The sequence below is a fragment of the Setaria viridis genome, chromosome 9 (assembly GCF_005286985.2).
Source record: "Setaria viridis chromosome 9, Setaria_viridis_v4.0, whole genome shotgun sequence".
Taxonomy (NCBI): Eukaryota; Viridiplantae; Streptophyta; class Magnoliopsida; order Poales; family Poaceae; genus Setaria; species Setaria viridis.
The window spans coordinates 20,281,234-20,302,840 of NC_048271.2; the positions used below are offsets into that span (position 1 = coordinate 20,281,234).

General features: G+C 41.5%; 1 protein-coding gene across 3 annotated transcripts; it reads left to right on the forward strand.

The window, feature by feature from the left end:
* Positions 1 to 12,964: 12,964 nt before the first annotated feature.
* On the forward strand, positions 12,965 to 21,166 carry LOC117840955 (ent-copalyl diphosphate synthase AN1, chloroplastic). Of its 3 annotated transcripts, none has more exons than XM_034721499.2 (15): positions 12,965 to 13,222; positions 13,701 to 13,844; positions 15,399 to 15,499; positions 15,623 to 15,920; positions 16,029 to 16,212; positions 16,311 to 16,525; positions 16,616 to 16,736; positions 16,849 to 16,961; positions 17,211 to 17,437; positions 18,088 to 18,203; positions 18,308 to 18,406; positions 18,495 to 18,731; positions 19,431 to 19,557; positions 19,652 to 19,888; positions 20,728 to 21,166. In XM_034721499.2, exons 1-15 carry the CDS (start codon positions 13,171 to 13,173, stop codon positions 20,950 to 20,952), a joined length of 2,496 nt encoding a protein of 831 aa, XP_034577390.1. In that variant the 5' UTR covers positions 12,965 to 13,170; the 3' UTR covers positions 20,953 to 21,166. The 3 variants fall into 3 exon arrangements, with proteins under 3 accessions (XP_034577390.1, XP_034577391.1, XP_034577392.1); XM_034721500.2 differs by having other exon boundaries at positions 15,408 to 15,499; XM_034721501.2 differs by lacking the exon at positions 13,701 to 13,844 and having other exon boundaries at positions 15,408 to 15,499.
* The last annotated feature ends 441 nt before the right edge of the window (positions 21,167 to 21,607 follow it).

A 21,607-nucleotide genomic window follows, 5' to 3' on the forward strand; every position in this document is an offset into this window, starting at 1 on the left:
ACATATGCTAGTATGCTACTGACTCTCATGTGTGATTGCAGGGCAAAACCAGAGAGACGATAATGGCCATACATTCAATTCCAGCATATTCCTGCCGAGCGAATTACGTCATCGTCAGAATTGAATGAAACGAGAGGCCAGGCGACCATTGACGCTGGAGCATTGGTGATCGATCAGTAGCAAATCCGATGTCAGATCATTCGATATATCTACAAACCAGTAGCATTTCGCCATCAGCCAATAAAAGATTGGTTATTCCCGGGGTTTCTCGTGTCCAAAAGACCCAAGGGAAGGGACGATGCCAACCTCCAGAGCTGGGCGCATATATCCTTCCCAAAGTATTATGGGTGCGAGAGAAAAGGCTTTGTCCCATGGATGGGGCACATATCTTTCCAACGTAATCTTCTTACGTGGTCGACGGGTGCACCTCTTGGAAACCAAATATTTTTGGTTCTCTAAAGTCGGCCTAGCTCCCTTAAAAGGACTTGCTGGATAGGCTAAGACTGTGACGTTTTCTTTTGCTTCATTCACTCAGATTTGCACCGGCAAGGCAAATGGTGACGTAGACCTGCAGGGAACAGCAAAGTAAAGACTGCACAGTTCAGTGACGAGGTTGTGTTCCAGTGTCGACGTAAAGCAGCCGAAAGCTATATGCCTACAATCTACAGTTACAGTGCCGGCCACTGTCGGCACGGATGACACCTGGCCTCTGTCGACATCTCCCTCTGTTGTTTCCATAATTGTGAGGAAATTCGAGTCGTTGGCTTGAAAATCAGCCCGCGTGCCGACCTAACTAGATCTCTCGGTGATAAAATTGATATGATGTTTGTTGATAATTGAGCTAAGGCAGCATTCTAAGATTTCCGACAAAGTGCTATTTCTGATAGGAATAGCTAGAAAATCAGCCCGCGTGCCGACCTAGATCTATTAATAGCTAGATTATAGACAACGCAAAATAAAAAAAATCAAGACAATAATGTTGCAAGTTGAAGCCATACAGAGTATACAGGGAGGCTCCTCCCACATTTGCAATGTTTGTCGCTCTAGCTAGGATCCCGACAAGGTGCTACCTCATTCTACGAGTCTATCAATATATCGATATGGTTATAACAATGGTTGACCTCACAGACTCGTGAGGTCACCAAATCGTCATATTTTGCTAGTGCTAATACAACTTCAAGTCTAAACTCAACCAACAAGCACACAATTTTAGTGCATTGTGAGAAGAGCTATAGGAATCAGATGAAATACTTTTTATTGGCATGCTAGACATTGCTTATGCATTCAAGCAATCTAATGTCATAGACAAGCATGCTACCAGCTGTCGGCTGCCGACCATGACTCCATGAGAAGTGCGACCACTCGATCACCGTCTCTCTTTTTTGATGATATTGCCAAAGATAAAGAGAAGAGGTAGTTCTAGAACTGATGGCTGTCTTTCATAGAGATCTTTTGGTGACATAAAGAAATCCAACCTTGACCCCACATAGACAAACTTAGATACCGCAATTCTTAATGAGAGATCTTCAAAAATCCTTATTGTTCCAGCCCTTTGAAACATCTGCGTTTTCAAGGTGGCCAGAAGCACAATGTAATATTATTGATGGATGTTGCATTTATTTATTGGGCAATCATGTTCACAAGCAATGATAAACCAAATTATCATTTACAGGTGCTATTCAGGGGGCCATACACAGTCGGGATAGCTAGTTGAGGATGGAACTAATACACATTTATTGAAGATTAATCAGTGGATTTAAGAGGAATTTTGGATAAGGAGTGAGAAGGGGAAGAATGTTAACTGTAACATTGGGGGAAATTGAATGGATCGATATTACATTGTTCTTCTCTGCTATATCTATTTACTCTCGATGTTTTGCACTTCAGTCCCTATATTACACCTATTTTATACATACATACACCTACAACATTACAACAACATTGGTTCATCATAATAACAACACAAAACAAGCATAAAAGATGGTCTTCGTTGTATCATAATAACAACATTGGTTTATAAGCAACCATTTGAAGTGCTCCACACTATATTCGAGTCAAGGACTTTTGAATTCTACATATTGATTTTTCTGCTGTGACTATTTCAAACTCCACTCAAGTGCTAGGAATTCACCACTATATTCCTATGGTTCAGGACCCTATTATTGCACACTACTGTGTGACCTCCATCGGTGGTGGCACCGGCGACTAAGAGACACATGCAGAGGAATAGGTCACCGGTCTACCGAAATGTTTGCCTTGCCTTGAAGTACCTAACTACTTGGTTAAGTTTGATGGATGCTATATCCCCACCAGTAGAAGTGCATGCTCTTAGACTATTTTTGGCATTTGGCCGCCTTTAAACTTACTTGGGGTTATATATAAGCCATAGATTTTGCAAGTTGCTCACAACACAAGTGATGCATTTGAAGTACTTCTGACGATAATTGTAGCATTTCTGATGGTGGAAATTAGTGTTTGTCAGTGCCCTCGTCCTTCATATGTTATTGACAACCCTAGTTGTTATTCTCCTCACGGGCTTAACCTTTTCTTTTATTGTTATCAATATGAGAAAATTCCCTATATGACACCACTAAAATGAAGCCTTGCTTATTTGGCCCTCAAATTTTTCAACGTACCTATTTGATACTAATGCAAAATTTCTTCCCTAATATGACACTCCCGTTGCTCCTGTAAGCCTAGACCGTGAAACAATTGCTTAGACTTGTCAGTCTTTTTGCGAGTGGACAAAAATGCCCCTAGCAAAGGATAGGGCTGGCCGACTTCTTCTCTCTCTCTCAACCCCCAGACGCATTCTCTCAACCCCCGACTCTGTCTCTCTCGCGCTCTTCTCCCCCACTTGATCCCCTCCCTAAACCCTAGATTCCGGCGACAGCGGGAGGAATTTGCAAGGCAACGACAGCACGCGGCCTCCATGGATGGCGGTGGTGTGGATCCGAAGGCTGCTGGGGTCGCACGCGGCCTCCATGGATGGCACCTTGCATTAGGGCTCAATGGAGCGCCGAGCGCCACTGGGGGCTCGTCTTCAGGCGTGGCCGCCAGAGTGGAGACGAGGCACACCGCGCGTGGAGGCTCACCCACACGGTCAGCGTCGGGCATGGCTGCATGCTCAGCGTCGGGCACAGCTACGGGCTCGGCATCGCATGAATGTCTTGAAGGGTATGTCTCTATTCTTGGTTAAAAGAAGAGTAGGACTAGAGTAGGAAGATATATCTAGTAGCAATGCTCATGCATTAGAATGTTGATTTCATGGACAGGATGGATCCAAATTCAACCTATTGTTTGGAAATTAATCTGCTTGGCAGTCCAAAAAAGGCTAGAAAGGATGCTGGATTATTTTGTTTTGAGCAGATTGTTGATTGTGACTTGACCAACTTTAAGGATTTTATTGTGTCAATAGTAGAGAAGTATCCCCCACATTATTGGGAAGTTGCACATGTTCACTACTATGATGATGTTCTGAAAACCTATCCAGAAATAAAATCTGACCAAGAATTGATGTCTATGTTTGAGAAACACTCTAAGACAAAGGTCGTGCATATGTCAATTGCATATTGTGATCCCACTGAACCATATGATCCTATTATTCAGTGGCATAAGGCTAATCCCAGTGGAAGTTTCATAGAGGTTTCATGCACATTAAATACGGTGACACATCAGCATATGTGATGACATGGCATGGTAGTTATGAAGTGAGAGAGGGAAGGAGTTTCATCAGGATGAAACTGTGTATACATTGTTTCCAAGACTATGAAACCTATTGAAACTTGCATTGGGGGCTATAGAGTTTCATTTCATCTAACCATATCCAATCACATGCTTCACAATTAAATGTCATGGGCATCCTATGAAATCATGAAATGAAACTGTGCACTGGGACTCCCTGTTTCATTCATGAGAATACACCTCATGGGATGATGTGGCATCCTTGGAAACAGTGCAATGAAACCTTGCACTGGGACTAGCCTAATGATGTGCAAAGGCTGGCTAACACCAACACATAGGAAGATGAGGATAGCTATCTTTGCAACCCATTGCCAGAGAAGGAGCATGTAGGTGTTGATGAGGAGCTAATGTACTTAGAGGATGCACCTGTTCATGTGATTGTTGGTCATGATAAAGACAAAGAAGTGGACAACAATTCTGTTTCTAATGATAATGGTGAGGATGTTAGTGAACTGGAGATGGAGATTGAGACATGCTCTGAAGTAGAGGCTGATGAGGAGTTGGTAGGCCATGAGGCAACTCATCTTCGAAATGTAGAGTATGATATAAAGAAGACCCTCCAATGGCAGTTGTTACCAGATATCCTAATACAACATAGTTTAAGTTGGCACTGAATAAGCATGCAATCAAACATGAATTTGAGTACAATACTGAGAAGAGTGCACCAAATAGGTTAAGGGCATATTGTTCAAGAAAAGATGAAGATAACTTCCCATGGAGGATACATACTTCTACAACAGATGATGAATGTATAATAGTGGTAAATTTTCTACCTTGCTCGTTTGTGAATATTTTTTCCATTATTAATATGTTATGTTATTATAGCTAATTATGGATGCTATTCTTTTGTAGGTGAGAAAGAACCCTTGCGCTCATGATTGCTCTAGTACAAGAAGGAAAAAGATGGTGAAGAATGCAACAAAACATTGGGTATATGCTAAGGTGCTAAGTTTATGTTGAAAACTTATATATTTTAACTTCTTTCTTAATGCTCATGTAGAGGACCACCAAAGAAGAAGGCGAAGAAAGTAGCCAAGTCATCTATTGTGCCTTTTGAGGATGAAGCACGAGCAGCTTCCGTATCTTTTCCACCAAGGTTAGCTATTTTACATGTAAGCTCATATGAACATAAAAACTAAGTTTCAACTCTAAGTAGCTTTCTTTTCTCACTTAGACAAAGCTTGGAAACTACAACCAATGAAAATGATAAGTAGGATCTGCACCATCAAAAAGGTAATCTGAACTTGTTCTGAATTTTATATTTGATTCAATGCAAGTTTGGTGTATTTTCGAAGTTACTTTCTTTTTAACATAGCCAAAGCTTAGAGACTATAAGTAACATCCAGTAGTTCTGAATTTTAGATATCATATTGTCCATTACCATTCGGTTTGCTCTAACATTGTTGCTATCTTAAACAGATCAAGAACAGGCTCAAATGAACCTGAGCCTCTTTCAATTGAGTTTCCTTAGACCATAGAGCAAACAACTACTACTGTTAAGGTAAAAACCAAAAGGAAAAGGAATTAGCCTGCAAAAAAGAAAACAAACATTCTTATGTTGTCATTGGACAGCCCTGCAATGGGCACAAGAAGCAAGAAAATGAACCCTGCTAGCCCTGCAACGAGCACAAGAAGCAAAAGAAGGCTCAGTTTGTGAACTTGGTATATTTAGTACTTGTGATGTATGTGAACCTGGATGTATGTGGTCAGTGTACTTGAAATGATATGTGTGGACTTGGATGTATGTTTGAACCTTATCCACGTGGTTTGTTAATGTACAGTGAACCTTATGTTTGCATGCGTGAAGTTAATACGGTGTCACTGTGATGCAAATTTGATGCTTTTACTGTGTTGCATGCAAATTTGATGCTTTTACTATGTTGCATTGGTCATGATACAGAAAGAATGCACAAATACAATTCATTTTTTCCAATGTCTACCTTTCTGTCACAATGGTTACAAAACTGATTGAGGGGTAAAATGGTCTTTTCAGGTGCTAGTTAACACTATTATTGCTGAACATTGACGGGAGTGTTATATTAGGGAAGAAATTTTACATTAGTGTCAAATAGGTAAGTTGAAAATTTTGAGGGTCAAGAAAGAAAAGCTTCATTTTAGTGATGTCATATAGGGAATTTTCTCATATATGATAGACAACCCTCGTACGTGTCAGTTACTACGCACCCAACAATTAGACTACTAACGGAATGCATAGGTAATCTAATCATTGTCGAAGAATGGTTACCAACATTTTGTATTTATATCATAAACCTGTAAAAACTGCAGGTCTTGCTGTCAGGCTAGCTAATTAATTCACTAAAACAACAAAGGGCATGGATAATGACACACTGTAAATGATTGTACGCACAGCCACACAATGACACAACTAGCTGCCACACGGCTGTTTTAATTTGGCCCTTTCCAGGACTATTCTAATTTTTTTCGACGAGGCAGGACAAGTTAACTTGACAATGAACCATCGGCAGTTCCGGCAGCTCGGCAAGACAGCACCATCGACATAGCATTTGGTTAATTGGGCAGGTCAATGTTGCACAAGGCACAACCCATGCAGGCAGTCTATCTGAGAGCGGACAGCACGTACTTCCTCCAGTTTCCTCCCTATGCCACTGCACAAATGAATCGGAGGTCATGAATCGGCGGTCCATTTACTTGCGCAGTGCCGCTAGCGCTGCAGCAGGAGGATTGGCTTGCAATGAGGGATTGGACAGCCGGGAACTTCCGGGCACGAACTGGGTACAATTTCAGTCAGTTTCAGATTGGTGGAAAAACTCCGGGAGCACCAGCCCGTGCAATTTCACTCGATGTTACTCCGTGTGGCTTGGGAGATTTGGAATGAGCGAAACGTAAGAATTTTTAGAAGAAGATACTCCAGTTCAACTTCTTTAATTGTGAAGATCAAATATCAAGTGAGAATGTGGTGGTGTATGGCCGGCGTAAAAAACCTAAGGGAGATTGTTCCGGGAGAGTAGTTCTTGTTCTGGGAGAGTAGTTCTTATGTTCTCTTCTTCTTTTTTTCTTCTCTATGTAATTTTATAAAATTTTGACTATCTTCCCTATTAATATATGCCAGACAGCAAAGCTGTTGGTGTTTATTTTTAAAAAGAAAAACTAGTGGCAAGCAAAAAGACGACACGACTTGTCTTCTCTCGAAGAATTTAATTATGAGTTAATTACGAGTGAAGACATAAGGATGACTACAACTTTTAATCCATTTGATGCCCGGAGACAAATATTGGCCTTGAACAAAAGTAGCACGCAGCGGCGAGGTAGAGCGTTGTTTCTAAAAAAAACAATGCGAAAAAACCCCCAGCAATTTTGAGAAAAAAGGTCACAGACCACTGACGCCGATGTCCAGGCTGCTGATGAAGAACCTATAAACATCAACGTCTTAGTTTGGACAGCAAGAACAACGAGAGTAGCAGCGACACCTTGCAGTAGAAACTTCGCCGGTAGGCAGGAAGGAGGGTGTGGACGCTGGGGCGAGCGAGGACACCGGAGACGAGGTGGATGTCAGGACCGGGGTGGTCACCGGCGGGACGAGGTGGCGGGACGAGGTGGACATCGGGACCGGGGTGGTCACCGGCGGAACGAGGTGGACGCCGGGTGCATTGAAAGGTATTGTTTGCCTACAAGCACACTGTTGTAATTATCATCAGAAAATGCACCTGTTTCTGTAACAAGGCATTTCACGACGTGAAAACGGCAGCTACTCCTCAACACACGTACTACTGCCCGTGTACGGTCGAGCTCAAATCATTCTGGTAGTGTGTCATCCTGGAATTGCTTTGCTTTGCAGTCAGATTCAGTGCACGTACGAATATGTGTCCTACCTATCTTTATTTACCACCATACATGGAACCACATGCGTGTGTGTCGCCGCGGCCGCGGTGTCCCACACGGTATGGAATGGAAGCTAAGGTCTTGGTTTCTCCTGCTTATTTTTAGCATCCATCACATCGAATATTTAAATACTAATTAGAAGTATTAAACGTAGACTATTTATAAAACCCATTACATAAGTGGAGGCTAAACGGCGAGACGAATCTATTAAGCCTAATTAGTCCATGATTTGACAATGTGTTGCTACATTAAATATTTGCTAATGATGGATTAATTAGGCTTAATTAGGCTTAATAGATTCATCTCGCCGTTTAGCCTCCACTTATATAATGAGTTTTGTAAATAGTCTACGTTTAATACTCCTAATTAGTATCTAAATATTTGACGTGACACGTGCTAAAAATAAGCAAAAGTAACCAAATAGGACCTAAAGACGGCCGGGGGCGTGCACTGCGCGTGCCTGTCGCCTTTGAACCGACGACCCAGCACAGAGCACCGGCAACAGAGACGCCTGAGCTAGCGGTCGCTACCGCCCCCGGTCCGCCTTGTTCCGCGCTTGTGGCGTTGTCTGCCCGTCCACAGCGATTACGATGCCGCGGCTACTCGATCGGTCGCACTTGCTGCACAAGAGCCTTCTTCAGCAATGCTTGCTGGACAGCAAAGAAGGAAAAGGAGACAACTGGCCCCTAAGATACAGAGGCACTCCTCAACACTGTGGAAGAAAACCAAGACTATATGGCTGCTGGACCGCTTCCTTGATCAACATGGCTACCTCCTCCGGCTGTTTTGATGCGTGTTGGAAGAAGTTTCTTCCGTGGCGCTCTTTTCAAATATGCCACCAAAAATAAATCATGAAGCTGTCAGAAGTCTCTAGGCATAGCAACCAGCCAAATACTGAAAAGCCTTGCGAATTTAGCGTAGCTCAGTTTCTTATGGTGACCACCAGGATTCGAGTTCTCGACTTGGTACTGGTGCTCGCATTTTCCTTTCAGTGGTTGGCGACGTGCCTGTCGATAGCGAGACGCCAGTAGTGACTTCGTCAATTTTGAGGATCCGCTGGTTCAGTCTCTTCAAGATGCTCATAGGGGTAGGGTTGCGTGCGTGTATTTATAGTGATGAGTATGCATGTGTTTGTGAGCGTCTACGTTTGTACTATGATTCGCAAATAACTTTTTTACTTTAACATATAACATGTAACCAGGGGTGCAAACCCCTCCAATTTCATAAAATTAAATACTGAAAGCGTGTAGTGTCGCGTGAGAAATATAATGGAGCATTTGCTGAGCCTGGGTTCAGAAGCCACATGTTTTACGTGGGTATTAATTCCACATGTTACTCACGTCCGCTCATCATCGTATCAGCCCGGACGTGACGCAATCCCGTTGTCGGCGCTGTCGTTTCTTTGGGCCATCAGTAGAGTGCATCCGAAAAACATGTACAGAGTTACACAGTATAATTAATACCCACGTCCCAATTAAATACCTTTTTTTTCCTCTTCCGATAAATAGTTAAAATATATATATCGCGTGCATGGTAGACGAGACGAGACGTTTTGTCGTGAGGTGAGTTGTGATGGGGAGCATCTTCCCCTTGCACTCGACACAAAAGAGATGCTTCGTTTCCCGGTGTGTGTGACAGAGCATCTTCCCCGTGCACTGGACACAACGAGATGCATGCGCATTATTTTCGTTCACATGGTATAGATCAAATCACGTGCAAAATACCGCATCTGCACCGACACGCGAACCTGCACAAATATACAATATTTAAGAATTAGGATAATGTTCTAAACGTGGTATATTTGTGGACAGGGTAGTATGGCACAAGAAAATGAATCTCTTGCGGCTAGTAGGCAATGCTGGAGGCGTATGTACGTAATGCATGTCCTTTAAAGGTTTTATAATAATAGAGTTTCCTAAGAGACGACCTCCACGATCAGTCGATAAACCAATTACACGTTGTCTGAGTTCACTCTTACCGTTAATCTTTCCTCTTCGTTCCTGAATAAACTTAGGTGTGGAAAAAACAAATGAAATAATTCTGGTCGGTTAAGTATTATTTTTGGTGCTTGCATCGAAAGGAAAATAAAGGATATTTTGCGAATTAAGCGTAGCTCAGCTGGTAAAGTTTCTTGTGGTGGAACTTTGCACACTCAGATTCGAGTTCTCGACTCGGCATGATTGTTTGCAGCACTACGTGTCCGTCAATAGCTGTACTGTATTTGCAAAAAGGAAAAAAGATATTTTGTCACTTATATCTGCTCATCTGCATGCTCTCGATCGTCTTGTCCATTGCCATGAGTGCGGCAGCGGGATGGCCAGAAGCATTAGTTTTAGTCGGGTTGCATTGTTTCTCAAATCACCACTTTAAATATCTCGAGATACATTATATCTTTTCACCGTACAATTCATCCGGATGGATGGTTTTCATTTATATCTTGTCCATTGCTATAAGCGCATAGCAAAATATATGAATTTAGAAAAAATCTATAACAATCAATAATTTGAGACGGAGGGAGTACCAAGATTCGATTCTCACTTTCTACATGTTAACTGTTAACCAGCTTCTCCCAAGAAAGATTCGATTTTTGATCACCTTCTACATGCTGATGCTAGGGTGAAAATTTCCCGATACATCATGTCCAATTGTTATATACCCATGAACACTCTCTCAACCATGACGTCACATACCCCATTATTGCAGGGGTGGGGCTCAGCCTACTATGGTCCTGCTGGCGTTTTCATGGCGTTTTCATGATAGCAAGGTGCAGCCACTATTTTGAGAAAACTAAAGATAATGGGTTAGGTTAGTAGAGTATTAAATTGTATATCATTTCAGCAATTTTGCTGACTTGACAAGGTCATTATGAAGAGAGAGAATGAGTTTCATCAAATGTGAGAGGAGTTTCGTCCCTATGACACCGTACCCACCTCGCATAGTTACCAAGTTCTTAGCTGTGTAATGAAATTGTGCATTGATATTGGCCTTAGCAATTTGCAAAAAGAAGAGAGAGAGGGGGAAAGCACTTGAAAATGTAGTAAATATATATAGTTGCTGGTGTGTCTACAATAGCCAAAGCAGTTAGGTACTTGACGCCGTGCCGTGTCGTGACAAATGGAGCATTTCCTCAACCAGGGTTCAAAGGCCGCCAGGTGCTACCTTATCAAAAGAGGCCAGATGCTTGCTGGTCGCACGACCATCCTAAGTTTAATTTCGCACTCCGCCGACGTTCGCTCAACCCGTGCGTCACGAGCTGAGTTTGACGGCACTGCTGATGTCGTCCTTCTGCTTCTTCCAAGAAATGATCAAATTTATACCCTTGTACGTGCAGCACTTCTTTTGTCGTGCAGTGAGTTCTGATGATCGGAGCATCTTCCCCTTGCACTTGACACACATGAGCCAGAGATGCTTTTTGGGTCCAATTTCCGTAGAGAAAACGTAAATGTATAGTCGGTGCGCTTAGTTTGTTTCACGAGAGAGATCGAGACTACTTCGTATCTACTCCCTCCGTTCCAAATTGCAGGTCGTTTTGGTATTTGACTACTTCGTATCTACTCCCTCCGTTCCAAATTGTAGGTCGTTTTGGTATTTTAAGATTCATAGTTTTTACGATACACCTATATATATATATATTATGTCTGGATACATAGCAAAAGCTATAGATCTAAAAATTGTAAAATGACCTGCAATTTAGGATGAAGGGAGTATTGTTTTCTTCAGTACTACTATTATATATACATATTATCAGCTCACATGGAGGACTCCACATCTGCAAGTGTTAAACTAAGCTAAACACTCTTACCGTCTCGCCCCACTCCTTTATTATCAAATTAAGTGTAGCGAAAAAAGGACTAATTTTGTTCTGTCGAGTAATGCATGCTTTGGTTCAATTTTGATGCCTGCACTGAAAGGAAAATGAGACGGGGCTTTTTGTACACGTCTCAAACACCCGGGTATTTTCTTTATTAGGTGCTGCTAATAAATTCATGTATTTTAGAGTTCAGCACTTGAATTTTTAGCTGCACCTTTTCTACTTGGAATTACATGGGGAAAAAATATAATCACTATAATCTGATAGAATACCCGTTCCGAAATGGTCCGAGTATCAGAGACACCTTTCGCTTCGAGTCGGACCTTTAACAAGAAGACTCCGACCTGATTGGCCCGCCATGATTAAACGTGGCGATTTTTTAGACCATAAGATCATTGGTGAGGACGGATCCAGAGCAGGGGCGGAGCTAGCTCTGAATGGCGCCTGTGTCAGAGCCTTGTTAGAACAATAGCTCTGAATAGGCCTAGCTCCGCCCCTGATCCGGAGCACGGGGATGCCATATGTATCGTGTGCTTTGCTAATGCTAGGGAGCTTTGCTTTGCTCTAAATCCACATTTGGTGCCTATCCTAATAATACATAACACAACAAGCAGTTTCAGTGCATATCCGATGGATGGATCGATCTCTAACATCTAAGGGCTAACAACAAGCAGTTTCGTGTGCTTCTCACTTGGTAGGACGTACTCAAATAAAAACTGTCGAAGAAGGAGTTGGAGCCGGAGCCCTTAAAAAAAGTTCCTAAACCCTGGCGGCCCGGCGGCCACATGATGGTGTTCCTGCCGCATGAGATTGAGATACGTGATGAGGCTGCATGAGATGCCTGTGGCGGCCGGCGTGGCGCTGCGATCGACACCTCGGCGAGGCGAGGAGGATCGGAGATTCGGAGGGGAGAAGGGAGCTCGATCGCTTTATCGGCCGCTGCTGGTCCTGCGTCTCTTGGCTTTGGCAACCCGGTCCGTCCAATCATGTCCATGCCGTCCCCGTATCTGCTGCGGATAGACTAAAGGAGGAGGTGGTGCCCCGCGCGCGCCCTGCTTTGTGCTCGCCCGCACTTGTCGCTTTTGCATCAAAAGCTAAGCTCGCAACTGTTCCTTTCTTTCTCCAATTATTAATCCATTCCCGCATCCCCAATTATTTGCTGTGTTTAATTTGTGTGCATGTACATGTGTGCATCTTCCCCTAGAAACAAAAAGGAAAAGCCCACTTACTTACATATACAATATCCTAATTTATACGTATACATATATACTTATATGTATGTGTGTACGTGGACAGAGCGGGGCATCTTGCGTGCGTGTGGCGGGGGCGACGGATGTCTCTCTCGCGCCACCCGTTCCCAAGGAAGGGTAGCGTTTCTTGTCCACTAGCCGGGGCGTCCGCGCACGGGAATCATTCCTTCTTCTTGGGCCATCGTCCTAAGCAGCTCAGAATGTGAGCCCCACGGGCACGGGCACGGCCCCTCACAACACACGCGCACGGTGCTCTTCCCTTCCATTCCTCAGCTATATATACACGGCTGGCTGGCTGCTGGCTGCACATATCCATCCTCCCAATGAACAGTTGCCATATATACTCGCCGATCCGTCCGCCCTATTAATAGCTAGCGTTCGCCTCTAACCTCCTCCAGCCTGCCCAAGCGTCATCATCCGTCGTCGCCGGCCGTTTCCCCTTCGGCATCCTTATCCTCGCTCGTCGCCCGGCCAGGCCAAGCATTGCTAGCAGGAGGCCGCGGCATGAAGCTCCTCCTGCTGCCGGCCGCCGCCGGATCACCGTCCCTTGCGAAAGGTGAGAGCTCCGCCGCAGCTGCTTCCATGGCATGCACCTGCCGTGCGCCCACGTACGTGTCCTAGTCACACAGCTAATAAGGGGATTATTCTAACACTAGCTTATTAGCTTTGGGCCGCCATGGCTGCAATTAAACTCAAACAAACCTCAAGTTTAATCTCTCCAAAGTCTAGGCTTTTCTTGTTTATCCTTACCGAAACCTCAGCACAGTACATATGCCAACATTTGGCTATGGTTCGTCCAAGGTCGGCAGCCAACCAGAAACATGCTCAATCTCCTGTGGCAGGGCGTGTGGGATGTATAGCCGAGTTTTTTTTCTGTTTCTCTCTCTGTCCGCTAGCTACCTTTCTTTCTTCTCTGCAAACTCTTTTCTCTCTCTAAACTCTCTCTCTCTCTCTCTCTCAAAAACAACAAGAATACAATGACAACCTCACTCACCGTTCCTTTTGCTTTATTACGTTGCAACTCGATCAATCAGGTCCATGCCGTATCTGGGGCAAAGCTGGTGGAGCGACGGGGCCCCGCGGCACGCGCGTCGCCCGCTGGAGGGCGCAGGCCCGGACCACGACAGCGCAGCCCGACAACGTATCCACACCTGCTCCTGCTGCTGCTGCCGCTAAAGGTATATATTTGACTACCAGCCGGGGCCCGGCCCGGCCCGCCGGGCGATGCCTCCCTCTGTGACCTGCACCTGCGCTTGTCGCTTTGCTGTTCCAAGCTCCTGCTTTTGCTAAAACACAAAAGAGCTGTGCTTTGTATTCCTTTGCTTTATCTAGAGGGGCAGCATTGTGTGGTGCAGATAATGCGCAAGTTCAGAGACCTGGAACTGCGTTTTCAGAGTTCACGGAGCTAGCTAGGTGATGCCAGATAAAAAGTTTAGGAACTCTCAACTATCTCTTTTGCCATCTTTTGCTTTTGTTTAGGCTCTGTGATGAGACTGCTTAAATACTACTGTGGTGTAAGACACTGCAAGATAGTTTCCCGTAAAAATTGCCACATGCATCTGAACGATAATGAATTTTGCAAAATGAAAATATCTGGTTGCTACTAATTCTTAAGATAACATGAATACATGGAACTCTAGTGTATTGATGAAATTAAAGGTTCTGAAGTGAAATAATCAGCAGCAGTGCAAAGATTTTAATTTTCAGTAAGTCCACAAAGTCATCCCTTTTTTTTTCCAAAAGAAAAAGGCAAGTCCATAAGGCAGGTTAAGGCTGCCAGTTTATCCAAGGTGTATCTTGCTGGCAGCTCAGCTCAAACTCCATCTTGTAGCAATAAGCTAGAGTCAGGTCTTACCACATGATAAGATACTAATAGAAAAAGGAATTCTTAGCTCATGTGGCTGTCGTTGGATGCTTGAACTGTTAATGGACTGTTGATCTCACTATCGATACTGCGCTGTTCAACAGTTGACTGAGAAGTTAAGATTCTTGATGTACGATTGATCCTATTGTGACTATATCAATATCGTCCTGTTTGTTCCTTGAGCCCAAATCCTTAGCTAGCGAACCTTTACTCAATCACAAAGCCAATGAATGGATGTATATATGCTATGGATCTTGTTCTCTTTGTACCCCCAATGTTCTCTTTAGCCAAATAACCAGTGGATCAACTTGGTTACGAATACAAAGATCAAATATCCGATGAAGAATTTCATAGATTAGGCGCTCGCCACTAACTACTGCAAGGAAAGGATTAGATTGGACCGCAGAGGTATCTTAAATCTTAATGGCAATATCATGTACTCGCACCATATATAGAGAATCTGATTGGTATAATTAAAAACTTTGAGACAAGAATTTCATTAAAAAAAGTTGAGGAAATAAATTTTAGGGACGGAACATAAGTTACGAAAGGTAATTTAAGTTTGGTTTGTTATATCAGGCCAATATACCTTTTGACCATTGGGTTTCTATTTTTTTAGATAATGATCATTGGGTTCATGTCTAGTGTACGGTACTTTTACAGCGCGAAGCTGTGTAAAAATGAGTAAATATTGGTAATGGAGTACTGAATCTGATGCTCCAATGTTTGGTAATGGGCATTGGACGGCACTACGCTGCTCAGACCAAGTTCATGATCTTTTAATGCTTCATGCTGAATACATATAATAATGTGCAGGAACGCTTTCACTGTTCGTTTTGAGTTTGAAGAAACTAACTGAAATTCTCAGTACCTGCAGTGTTCCAAACCACCCGCATCGAAAGTGATGCTGAAATCACAAAATGGCCTGGGAAACCACAGGATCTTGGTGACTACCAATTGATCCCTGAGGTAAATCTTCTTTTGACATATGTTCTCTCTTTTTTCTGAGATATCTTTTACATTTTTTTAGCTGGACAGTAGTGATTTGATAAGTAGTTGCTATAAACTGATTTCTTAATTGCTGCTGTTCAGGCTGATGGGGCGGGCTTGCAGCCACTCATCGATCAAGTGAGGGCAATGCTAAGATCAATGAATGATGGGGAAATCAGCGTCTCGGCGTATGACACTGCGTGGGTTGCACTTGTGCCGAAGCTGGACGGCGAGGGCCCCCAGTTCCCGGCCACCGTGCGTTGGATCGTCGACAACCAGCTGCCTGACGGCTCCTGGGGCGATCCGGCCTTGTTCTCTGCCTATGACCGTATGACAAACACCCTTGCCTGTGTCGTTGCACTGACGAAATGGTCTCTTGAGCCTGAAAAATGCAAGACAGGTACCGTAAAATTAGAGACACGCAGTTGTTAGTTCCAAGTAAACCCAGATGAGAGTGATCTTCTTGCTAAATGCATGCCACTTGCTTCGTGGGTATTTGTTGTTTTAGGGCTATCTTTTCTCCATGAGAACATGTGGAGGTTAGCAGATGAAGAGCAAGAGTCAATGCCCATCGGCTTCGAAATTGCATTCCCTTCTCTCATTCAGATATCTAGGAGCTTGGGCATTGACTTTCCATATGATCACCCGGCTTTACAGAGCATATATTCTAACAGGGAAATCAAGCTGAAGAGGTATGAATAATTGAATATGGTGTCACACTGTGGCTGTTCTTCTCCTTGGAAAATATTCGCTAAGTTTTCCTTCTAATTCTTTTCGATAACGTATTTAGGATCCCAAAGGACATGATGCATAGAGTTCCTACATCAATTCTGCATAGCCTTGAAGGAATGTCTGATCTGGATTGGGCAAAGCTTCTAAATCTCCAATCTAGTGATGGATCCTTCTTGTATTCTCCTTCGGCTACTGCATATGCACTTATGCAAACTGGTGATAAGAAGTGCTTTGAATATATTGATAGGATAGTCAAAAAGTTCAATGGAGGAGGTAAGTGGTCCATGACAGAGCATAGATGACTGTTCATAAGATTAGATAATATTTTGTGTCTCATCTCATTGTTTGTCATCACAATTTCAGTCCCTAATGTTTACCCAGTCGATCTTTTTGAGCACATATGGGTCGTTGATCGGTTAGAGCGACTCGGGATCTCCCGTTACTTCCAACGAGAGATTAAACAATGCATGGACTATGTGAACAGGTGTTTGTTTTTGTGATCAGCACTATTGTTTTGCCTTTTGAACATATATCATGGCAACAATTAGCTTCAGTGAGCACCTTATGATAAATTTCTTAATCTTCTCATTTTGTAGGCACTGGACTGAAGAAGGGATTTGCTGGGCTAGAAACTCTAATTTAAAAGATGTGGATGACACGGCTATGGCTTTTCGACTACTACGGCTACATGGATACAACGTCTCCCCAAGTACAAAAAGCATTCCTTTAATTAAAACATCTCAATGATCTATATCTTTAGTTGAGTGCAAACTCAAATAGGCTAATCATCAAATAACTAACAAATTTCCTGCCGACCAACTAGTGCTCACTGCTCAGCTAACTTGTGAAGTAATGCACTATATGTTATAAATGTCAGAAATATTTCACTCTGTTCCCAACGCTCTACAGACTTTATTAAGTTGTTACTTCTGAGACATAAGTGTTGTATTCTGTGTAGGTGTATTTAAGAATTTTGAGAAGGACGGAGAGTTCTTTTGTTTTGTGGGGCAATCAACCCAAGCTGTCACTGGGATGTACAACCTCAACAGAGCCTCTCAGATAGGTTTTCAAGGGGAGGATGTATTGCACCGTGCTAGGATCTTCTCATATGAATTTCTCAGACAAAGAGAAGCCCAGGGCATGCTCCATGATAAATGGATCATTGCAAAGGATCTCGCTGGCGAGGTAATCAAATTAATTCTATAGATGATCATAGATCGATTGAAAGATTAATAGAGTTCAAAGTTAATTGTTGTTTTATGCTTTCATCGGGGTTTATGCCTTGTCTTGATCTTTTCTGCTATGATATTTTTAGTACACACAGAATACTAGAACAGTTTCATGTCTGTACTAGTAGTACATTCATGTTAAAACAAACATAAGAATACTTGAAGTTCTATAAAATAACTAAAAAGAGCTGCTACTACTACTACTACTATACTACAAACATACTAGGAATGTCTTTCTGATCCTATTTGGACTAGTTTTATTAGGAGATTACAAATAATGGAAACCGACAATGATTGGTTTGGGAATTAACAAATATTGATGTAGTATGATTACCTTGTTTTTATTTGCAATAGGCTCAGAAAAAATATAAATTAAAGCCACATTTTTTAAGCTAAATATGTTATGAAAACAATCAAATCAAGCCAAGTAAGATAGAAATGGATGACGGCATACAAAAGGATTGAAGTTACACATTTTGCCTGAAACAATGCAGTTAATGTTGCATATGCTAGTGCATACTATTTGTCCATGCAATCATGTGTCAACAAGAATGACCATGATGGTGCCCTATTGTGCCGCTAAAATATGTTTGAACTTATGTATAGGTACAATATGCATTAGACTTTCCTTGGTATGCAAGCTTGCCTCGTGTAGAGGCAAGAACCTATCTAGATCAATATGGTGGTAAAGATGATGTTTGGATTGGAAAGACTCTCTACAGGTAATGTTTCACACTTTGTACTTTAGAGCCAAAAGTTGGCTACATATTCCTTAGTGAAGAGATATGTTTTACTTATATATATATGTCCGGATGGCTTTTGGCAGAATGCCTCTTGTGAATAACGACGTATATCTGGAGTTGGCGAGAATGGATTTCAACCAATGCCAAGTTCTACATCAACTTGAGTGTCACAGGCTTCAAATGTAAATACTGTAAATTCATTTTTAATTTTCATGAATTTTTTTCAAGATTAACTTGTATTTACTTGAAATATTTTTGCACAATATTTAGGTGGTACAATGAGAATCTCCTTGAGACTTTTGGAGTGGCACCACAAGAAGTTTTGAGATCTTATTTTTTAGCAGCATCGTGCATTTTTGAACCAAGCCGTGCTGCTGAGCGTCTCTCATGGGCTAGAACAACATTGCTTGCCAATGCTATTTCTACACATCTTCATAACATTTTGTCAGACAAGAAAAGATTGGAATGCTTCGTGCATTGCCTCTATGAAGAAAGTGGTAAATCATGGTTAGCACTCCACCTCGAACTAGTTGAGCATTATATCCTTCTAAGAATCATCACGAGGCGTGATTTATTTACAACTACATTGATGTTTAATTTCTTAGTTGGAAAAATGGAAAATTAAATGGACTTTTAGAACAGATAAGTCCCATTAATTGCAACAACACCGACCATGATCATTTTAAAATTTAGTACTTTGGTCTACTTGACATGGGAGAGCTATAAGCCGGAATTATACCGTTGATCTTTCATATTCAGGATGTGTATTAGTCCCTCAGTTCTGATTTAAAATCCTCTCTGTATTCTCTTAATATGGATTACGCCTCCTTTTCAACCCTGGTAGACATATATACCTGTCAGACTACATGGACTGCCTTTGCATACTTTGGCGGCTATTATATATGTCATGGCACATAAGTTTTAATCTGTCGGGAACGGTTAAAAATTTATGATTGCAATTAAAAGTTGAATAAGTTTTACACAGATATATAATTATATATAGTCCTTTACTCTAGATGTTTCTTCTTTTATGGATGCTGTGATTTCATTAGCTTGTTCTTTAAAGTCATCTATTTGATTGTTAGAATTAAGTAAAATATTTTTATATACTAATACATGTGTTTACTTTAACATTTTACTTCCAATTTCGGTGGGGTACAAATCGATAGAAATGATTATTTTCTCTGACACAAATGGTGCCTTCAGGATTAAAACAAATCCTAGTGATGCTATTCTTGAGAGGGCGCTTCGGCAACTTATTGACTTATCGGCACAAGAAGCACAGCCAATTCACGAAGGACAAAGGTTCATACGCAGTCTCCTAAGTCTTGCAGTAAGTTAAAAAGCGATCCTCAGTTATGCTTGATAATCACATTGTAATGTTGCATTCTCCACAATGGTTCTGAGGCCTTTGTCTGCACTTCTAGTGGACCGAATGGATGATGCAAAGGACAAACAAAGAAGACAACAGATCCAATGTTATAGAACCTCGATCCATGATACATGATAGGCAAACTTATTTGCTTCTAGTTCAGAGTATTGAGATTTGTGCTGGCCGAATTGGTGAAGCTGTGTCTGTGATAAACAACAAGGAAAGTGATCGGTTTATTCAACTCGCATGCACTATTTCTGACAGTCTTAACCACAAGGTGTTACTATTCCAGGTAAACCCTATATCACAATGAATTTATTTTACACCTTTTACCTAGCTATATATACAATAAAATAATAATTATAATTCTATTATTTCCTTAGAAACAAATAATTTGATGAACCAAACCACTGCACATATAATCCTAGCACCTCAGTTATCCATTGAACACTAGAATTTTGTTCTTAGTTTCTGCCAACCTCATCAAGTTAGGAGTTGGGTGAGTTATTTGTAATTTTGTATATCTTTTTGTATACTTTTCCATGGCCTAGTGAGTTCAAAACATTAAAATATGATGCCTATATATCGCCAACACATGACTTCTAACTTTGAGTTCTGATCTTTAAAATGGCTACACAAGAAAACTATCTCCACCCTCATTCAATGCAAAATCGTATATAGAAAAAATATTCTCCTGCCATTTACAAGCAAATTAAGTTTTCATATACCGTCCAGTTTCATCAACAATTTCCCTCGTGTGTATAGGTAATCCTGCTTTTACATTTCCAACCATTAACTGATGAATGAGTTTATGTTTCCAGTAGCTATTAGTAGTTTTTCCAATATGATTTTCCTTTTCTATACCTGGTACGTGTCCAAAAATGCATTGCATATGCTAACAATACACTTTTTCATAAAATATATTTATAAAAAATGTATAAACTATATTTTTCCCTTGGCACATATATATAGCAATTGTGAACTCCTTGATATGCGAGATATTGGTTCAGGAAAAGTAAACATTGTGATAATTTGTACAGACACCATGCATCCCATAATTCAAAAACAACAGCTTACAATAATTATTTAGTTTTGCATGTCAATATGTTGAATTAATGATACAATGTACAGGATACCGAGAAGAATGAAGTAACAATAGATTGCATTGACAAGGAAATCCAGTTGAATATGCAAGAGCTTGCTCAATCTTTCCTCCTGAGATTGGATGAGAAAACCAATAAGAGCAAGACCAAGCAAACCTTATGGGGTGTTCTGAGAAGCTCTTACTATGCTAGTCATTGCCCACAGCATGTGATCGATAGGCATGTTTCGGAGGTTATCTTTGAGCCTGTTTAGAAAAGGTTTAATTGTTGGCCATTTGTAGGTCTAGTTGTAAACATGTGTACATAAAGAAAAGGCTGTAAATAGTAATAGTAGGGATACTTGGAATTGTAAGTTGGTAGAGCTATAAAATTGAAATTAGAGTATCTGTAAGATTTAGAATGTTCCTGTATAAGTAATTATATAGTGAATAGAGGTTTTCATTCGAATAAAAGTTTTGTATGGCAAATGTCATCTCCGTCTGGGCACTTCTGGAACCTTTTGAATTCTTTGGAGCACTTCTCTCATTTTGTTAATTTCAAAAACAACTATAATTTTAAAAGAATTAATGAGCAAAATTAATTAGTAAAATAAAAGTTTTGAAAAACTCCAAATAGACACCAGGATAGTATTTCTAGATTCTTTTTAATATTTATACTTAGCAATTTGATCATTTCTAAATTTGCTCTATCACACCACATCCATGGTTGTTTCCAGACATCAATCACAACCTCCATATTCAAATCACATGAAGCCCTTATAGCATCGTCCTAGTCAAGAGCTCAACCACTTTTCCTATGCTTCTTAAACCCATTTAAGTGAACAACACCACTACTTTAGACATGGATAGAGGAGGAGCTCTGCTTGCCCCCCATCTATATGCTCCTTGGAACGCGATCCTCTAACGTAC